Raw genomic sequence first — 8,042 nt, 5'->3', positions numbered from 1 at the left:
GCAAGACAGGAATTCATCTGACTGTAATATTGAACAGTCCTAGATAAGTCCAGAGTGTTCATTCATTCATTTATCTATTCATTCAGTATTATTGTGTCTTACAGCAGCATTGGGTCCAAGCAGGAACCGACCACAGATAAGCTGTGGGTCCATTGTAGCACACACTTGTAATCACTCATATTGGCTTAAACAACACCACCTGATAACCTTTAGAACTTGGGAGAAATCTGAATTACATGTAAGCCCATGTAATCATTGTGAAATGTTCAAACATCATAGAGAGTGTAGCCAAGCTTGGAATCCCCAGAGGTGTTAGGCAGAAGCTCCACACCACCATGCTACCCATTTCAGTTACTTTTGAGAGCCTCTTTCTTTAAGTGAGTGCAACATAACATGAAGATGAGCTGGTAATAAATGAAGGCACACTGTAAAGTAAATAAAAATACACTATAAAAGTTAACAAATAAGACAAATGAAGCACAGCTTCTACATAAAAAAAAATTTATTGATCCAAGTCAGGTTCTCCATACAAAACACAAAAAATACCGTAAATGGTAAGACATGAATTCATTGTGTAAAATTACACATATACCTGCAGATGAATAAATAGTAAATTCCATATTTAACAAAATTAACTCAGTGATCAGTGCCCACTACATTTCATTTAAGATCCTTCCTTCTACTAATGAGGTTAAAGACAATGGGACAAATGACCAGATTAATACAAAGGACTCTTTATTCATGTACAATTTTAATATCAAAGGGAAATCCCCTTATATCATATTTTTGAAGACAAGCATTCAATATCTTCTGCTCACTCTTTAGGATCTACTAAATACTATTTTCTTTCCACATTTTCTCAACTCACTCTCCAATGAGTATCATGTCCTTTTTTTATCTGACTACTGGTATGTAAACGATGGCCTGTTTGGAGATCTTTTAAAATTGACCTCTAGGGTCCTCTTTCTCCTAAAACTGTGATATACCATACCTAACTTTGTCTCTTAGCACTAATTCCACCACTCGGCTGGCAAAGTCTCTGTATATTTTAGTGTTTCGTTGTGCCACCAATGTCTACAAATGACATAGTAGAAAATGTCTGCATCAGGAGGAGCTTAGAATGGGTACAGAGTACATGCCAGAATAGTACGGTCCTTCAGCTCCAAGGGGAGACATTTCACGGGCAGCAAAAGCGTTCATGTTTAGATGTGCAGGAGTGCTAGAGCCATAATTGGAATATGCCACACTGTGGTCATAGGACAGGTCTGCTCTATGTCCAGGCTGCTGTAGATCTGCAGACATGAGGTTGTTGATTGAAAAAGGGTGGGCAAGCTGATCGGTCCTCAGGCAACTTTCTTGATGGACCAGTTGAGGGATCGGATGCTGAAAGTGCTGAGGCATAGAATCCCGCTGTTGTTGTGGCTCATGCAGCTGCCGAGGTGAATGTTCTAGAACATGGGGAGTGTGAGATGTATCCACCTTTTCTATGCTTGGCTGAGGGGATTGGGCAGGAGAGGCGTCTTGACAAGATTCTGGGGAACTGACTTGGTTTCTTTTGTCTTCTTTTGGCACACCATTAGCAACAGACCCACCGCTGCTGCTGCTGTTCTTCTTGTCCTGCTTCTGACACCGGAAACGTTTCTGCCGCCGCATGTAACATCCATTTTCAAACATATTGCCTGAATCAGGATGAAGTGCCCAGTAGGATCCTTTTCCAGGTGTTTCAGGTGAGCGTGGCACCCTGACAAAGCAGTCATTAAAAGATAATGAATGACGGATGGAATTCTGCCAGCGCTGTTGATTTTGACGGTAGTAAGGGAACAGATCACGGATCCACTGGTAAATCTCGTTGAGAGTCATCATTTTGTTTGGTGACTGTTGAATAGCCATGCTAATCAAGGAAATGTAAGAATAAGGTGGCTTAGCATGGCTGTAGTTCCTGCGATATCCCTTGCCATCTCGGGGTACTTCCAGTCCATATAATGAACTTCCTGTTCCTCCAAACCCAGACTGAGCTGGAAAAACTGCCATGGGAGACAGTGATGTGCTCATGCCTGTTAGACTGCCATTATTTATTGATCCAGTTCCACACATTGCAGAGCCAGAATGCCCATTATTGATGTAAGGCAGTCCCATGGTGCTAGCCATCATAGTGCCAGGGAGATAACTGTTGAGTCCAAGACTTGAGCTCATATTGTTCACCCCAGAGTAAAGCTGCAAAACAGAAAAAAGAAAGTGTTAACCTGATGGACATGTTATGTCATCTGCATAACCAACATACTGAATAATGACTTCAATTTTGTGTTATATATGTAATCTTAATTACCTATAGGTAAATAATAATTCAATGTATGTATGAAGTGTGATATAATTTAAAAGTGTTCTTCACAAAGCCAACATCCATATTTGCTAGGCATCCACTCTTATATGATTGTACTCCATCTCAGAGACTTGCTTGTCCCAATATCCTTTAACTCTTTACTGGCTATGCTGCAGATGCAAATGTATTCAGACCACCCACCCTGCAGCTTCCTAAATGCCATTGTCCCCCATGTACTATTCTTTTTGCCTTTGTGTGTCTGACACGGTAGGTCTTTAAAGTCACTCCCACCGCTAGTCTTTTGCTGTCGCTGGAAAAAAGAAGGAACCTAACTTAACCGCAGACAGGCCAAAATTGATTGTCCTGCCAACAGTGGTAGGGAGGGGCCTGTGTGGACAAACATGGCTGGATGAATTGAACAACACCGGTGAGGACAATGACTTCAACAGGGTAGCAACATTAAGTTGGTGACCTTTACTTCTTTTCAGAGGAAAAATGGGTTTACGATTATGATGCCTTTTTATGTATGCATGCGTGTGTGCTTGGGTGTGTGTAAACTGAAAATATTTGAAATACCAAACACAGAAAAAGCAAGTTCTTTTCACCACAAAAACTATCTTGGCGTCTTTCACTCATACATAAATATGGCAGTGCAGTACAGTTCATGAAATATATTCCTAATTAAACTAGATCTCAATTTCTGTGAATTATTCTTAATACTTAATAAACACTAATGTACAGCCCTTTTATATCTAAGCACACATGTGTGTTGTATTTTCAGGCTCATTTTTCAAGGACTCTAGACATGTAAACAGTTCCAATAAACTACACCACTGAAGTGGTTTATTCTCAACATTGTGATTGTTTCAGTGGCTCAAAAGAAATCTACAGAAAATGAACAGTTCTAATAGCTGATTTTGCTACATTTAAAAATAAATGGCTATTGAGATATAAAACATTGTATCTACCTAATAAATATTTCCATGCTGTAATGAGAAGTTTCAGAAAATTAGGAAGTGCCAGTTGTAAAATGTCACACAGTAAAGCACAATGAGATACTTTGCTGTTCTGATCTCATTTGCTACACATCTGATTTCATTTATGCAGATAAATCGATAATGAGAAAAGTGGATAAATATGAGGCATTGTGAAACTTTTTAATAGCAATTTTGTACTGATCAGACGAAAAATATGACAAGCTATGATGAAGTTTGTTGGTTATATGGTCAGCAGTTCTCGCTGCATTATAAAATATATTACACTCTTTTGATTAAGCATATTCATTTGTCAGTTTTTAGAAAAGAGTTTGGCATAGTCAGATTTTGAAATTAAATATGACCATCTTTGTTCAGCATTGTAGAAATGATGAAGTCTAGTCTATACTAGCGTCTGAGTTTTAGGGCACTTCACTTAGGGCAGGTTCGTTTCCATTCAGGCTCAAAATGAGCTCTTAGCAGAAAAGAAAGCTTTTTGTTAATTTTCAACCAAATTTTAAAAAAGAACAAAGGCAATCTTTCATTTGTGACACATTTAGTTGATTAAATTTGTTTATTGTAAACATGATTTTCCATACATTCATCCAATAGTTTACCCAATTTTCTGGAATTTGGGGAAATGTGACCCATCCCAAAATTTTCAAAATATTTTAAATTAGGAAATATTGTAAATATCAACTGTAATATTTGTGGCAATAAATGTTAAAAGTAAAGACACATTTATACCATTTATATTTTTAATGTACAAATATGTCAGTTATTGTTTAACATCTACATGTTTGAACGATTCATAAGCAGAATAAACCACAAAATAATCAAATATAAGCAGAATATATGAAGTAGCTAGTGACTGCTGTACCAAACTACTGTATTGATGTCTTCTCCTAAAAAGAAAAAAGTTAAATAGGTTTCTGGGAATTTAAAATACTAGTTTTAGAGAAGGTTCATTATTTTTGTTGGAAAAGTCTAACTCGAGTTAACCGCCAGCATTTAGCTTCTGTTATTAAAAGAGAAACTAATGATGGCCTTATTTACAATTCCTAATCTGAACAAAGATTTTAGGTAAGTGGAAAGATAAAAGTGACTATAATACAAATTCAAATTTATTTTCAAATTCTACGTAAACAATCATTTTCGTTTGCTGCCTCTCGTTAATGGTCACGATTTACAGATTTCGTTCACTCGAAGAAGTCCTGGTACATGATCATTTTAAACGATCAAATTAAGTAAATTACAAAACTGAAATAAAATCACATTATAGTAAATCAAAACTGTTGGTAGTACTGTGTATGTGTATGTACACGTTGAACACGTTCCACAAATATACATTACAGCATTACATTCAACGCAAATATATAATTCATATATGGGGAAAATTTAGCCCGCCGCGCTGTCAAACGCTGTTAATTTGTCAGTCTCCAACGATTACTTTTTCTCGGTCTCCATTTCAAATGTAATGACATACTGATTGTGCTGAATTAAAGGCTTTGATTTGGATATGGCTGTAGATTTTCAAAGCGTCTCCACTCAGTTTGGTACATGCGTGCGTTCCATTAATAACGATGATACTGACGTGCATGATTATTTATTAGAAAATAGTGTGACTGACAAACAATTTAAATAGAAAAAAAATCACGAGGCAAATAACATACTGGACACCAGTACTACCAACCTGTACATATGATTACTGATCTGAAGTGACTCAAATGAAAACATACATACTATGTTTAAAATAGTCATTGTTTGAAATGGTACTCACTTTAGTGTTTTTTGTATTCATATTTTACCTCGCAGAATAAAGTAACTTGCTTTTTTATAAATTCTATAAAAAAAAATTAAGCGAGCCACAATTACAATGATCCATTATCCTGTAAGTATGTTTTAGTACGGTAGTTTCAGAATACCAGGCAGTTTTCTCACTCTCCTCTAAGAAGTGAAAAATTATTTATTTATGGTCGTTGTTTTGCCTTTACCTGTAACAACACAGCCTGTGATTATCCATAAACAGAAACTAAACAATCTATTGTGTTTAGCATCCGTTTAATCTTCGCGTTTAATGTTAATGCAAATTAGATCGGCTTTGTCTGCATAATTGATTCCCAATTTAGAACTTTCCCAGAATGTTTGAGGTCCCGGTCGTGCCATCCTCTAGACTTCGCTTGCTCATGGATGCAACTACATGTAGGTTTGTGACAGAGACCCTCCCTGGTTATACCGAGTGCTCCTGCATTTAAAGGAATATTTGTCTTCATGGTATATTCTGTTAAACAAAAATTTCCAAAACACTTCAATTTGCTGAGTTTTTTTTTCTCCCCCTCTTTCTCTTTATATATATATATATATATATATATATATATATATATATATATATATATATATATATATATATATATAATATGTGTGTGTGTGCATACACCTCTGACGTTATAGATGATGAAGACGATGATTACCCACCTTTTTATTCATATATTTTCTGAACCGCTTCATCTTGCCATATTTAAAATTGTCATGGTTTATTATCGTTATATCGTTTTTTTTCTTGAATTTAACAGAATGTTGAATCAGGTACAAACTGGAAAATAAATATTATGACTAGTTGATTTAACTGGTGCAAAATTATCAAAAAAAATATGAATGAAAGGCGCCATATCACACAATTTTGATTGACATTTAATTTACCACCTTTCGTAGTTTAGATCAAATATGTAAAGTGTTTTTTTTTTTCTTCTTTTGAATATTAGGAGGTCCTAGCACGGCTTTTACTGAATTCCCCAGTCACATTTTGCTACTTTTGAATTTCACTACACGGCTCTCTGTTTTCTTCATAATTTCTTCATAAGTCAACACAGAAAAAATCGAAAAACGACTTTCATGCCGAAATTAGGCGAGTTAGTATATGCACAGTAAACCACTTTTGCATTTGAAGTTAAGATAACATAATAAATACTCTTTGGGAATATATTTGGGGAAAACGTTGCTAAACGGATTCACTGTAAAAGCGTTGTAGTATTTCTTTTCTCATATTTCTACTCCTTTAAGGGTTAAATATTAAACTTATTATATTCATCTAAAGACAAATTTAAAAAAAAAAGGTTAATTTGTTGTAGACAAAAAAAGTGTTTTGTTGGGTTTCCTCTCGTTTCTTCTTGCCTACAGAGGGGTAAATGCGCTTTATTAATGTACAACATGCTACCTATAATCCGATTATAACGATGTGGTTTTTAGATAAATATGTAAAAACAATTTGATATTTTCTAATACAAATATGACGTTAAACTAATGATTAAACTAAACGGGCGGCTATGACCAACTACGTGGCGATCTTTGCCGGGCCAGGCGGTAGTTGACGCGCTTTGTAATGAACCGTTAAGAATCTTTCAGCACAGTGGACTATAGACGACGCAAAATTCTTTCTACAACCTCAAGAACTAGGGACTTCAGTTTAGTGTAGGTGAGCTCAATTGAGAAAAAGTTGCCTGCGATAGAGAAACCGACCAAGCTGCAAATCTAATCTCATGTTGCTTCGTTTCCGCATTTTGTAAAAACCGTAGAAGGGAGGATTTCAGTTTTACTTCATGAAACCTGTATGTATATATATATATATATATGTGAATGTTCACTGCTCCAGAATGAAACATACAATCATAAAAACGATGGCTCGTTACATTTCAGATAGTTACATTAACATCTGACCTTTTGAGTTAATGTTAGTTTTTACATCAGTTTCTCCGTGAACAGGTAAAAAAAATACTGTAGTTCATACCTCGTTGTCCTGATAATAAGTTGACCAGTCGTCATTACTCTCGACCTTTACACCACCCAGCATTTCAGCTTTTGATGTTTGCAGTGCTCTTAGAACTGTCAAAGTAATGTACGCAAAACAAAATGAAATCCGAATTTATAGGGCTATGAAAAAATCCAAATCAGGTAATTGAGAGTGTCTCTAAACGCCTCCTGGACGTTAGACCGCACTCGATTGTCCAAGACTCTGTATTCGAAGTACAGCTAGGATGGTCGACCCTGCCTTTTGGGGTTTTATCAACAGACGCATCTTCCCACCCCTGGTGAATTAAGCCGGCCCCCTTCCTGGCCGAAATCGCACCTTTTCTCCGAAATAATCCCCTCCTCTAATGCAACCAAGAGATGCTCTTCACCCATTGTCACACACGACCTCCGCCAATAATTACCTGCAAATCACAAAATCAGAGTTGGAAGACGGTGTGCCTCTCTGGAAATTTAACCACGTCCTGAAAATAGATTCTTGTCTTCTATATATCTATCTGCTTTTGACAGCGGTATATAACTGTCTCATTCCAGAAGTTTCCATCTATACTCATTATAATTTAAACGCTTTGCAACTGGAATCATAATTAGTTATATTTAATAAAATTGTGCGTTTCTTTTTAAATAAGTGAAGACAGGTGATATTTTGGAGACTGTAATTTATATTACATTGTACATTTCATATTAAACAGTATTCCAGAGCATTTTATAAATGCAGTGCACAAGACACCGTTTTAAAATGGGAAGTAAGGGCTAAAATGAAGTAGCGTTGCAGTTGCTAGTCTTAGATTCTTTTTTAGCTTAATGAAGGAAAGCTGTTTGTAGGACTTCAAGTGCCTCTAAATGTCTTGTAAAGTGGCTCAGTCAAGAGGACTCTGGCGACACGGCCTGTTTGCAGGCTTTCTGCAGAATAATTGTCTACCCGTTTCATTGCATTTGTGTTT

The 8,042-nt window shown here is 36.2% G+C and overlaps 1 protein-coding gene across 1 annotated transcript; it reads right to left on the bottom strand.

Annotated features, from left to right (window-relative positions):
• Positions 1–536: 536 nt before the first annotated feature.
• On the bottom strand, positions 537–7,289 carry LOC114646272 (forkhead box protein A4-A-like). The gene is made up of 2 exons (XM_028794430.2): positions 7,079–7,289; positions 537–2,214 (listed from the first exon to the last, which is right to left on the bottom strand). The coding sequence occupies exons 1-2, from the start codon at positions 7,139–7,141 to the stop codon at positions 1,105–1,107; spliced, it is 1,173 nt and encodes a 390-aa protein (XP_028650263.1). The 5' UTR covers positions 7,142–7,289; the 3' UTR covers positions 537–1,104.
• Positions 7,290–8,042: the final 753 nt, after the last annotated feature.

This window comes from Erpetoichthys calabaricus, chromosome 1 (genome assembly GCF_900747795.2).
Source record: "Erpetoichthys calabaricus chromosome 1, fErpCal1.3, whole genome shotgun sequence".
NCBI classification, from domain to species: Eukaryota; Metazoa; Chordata; class Cladistia; order Polypteriformes; family Polypteridae; genus Erpetoichthys; species Erpetoichthys calabaricus.
Note: the sequence above shows the minus strand (reverse complement) of the source record. Positions and strands in the feature narration are given on the sequence as shown.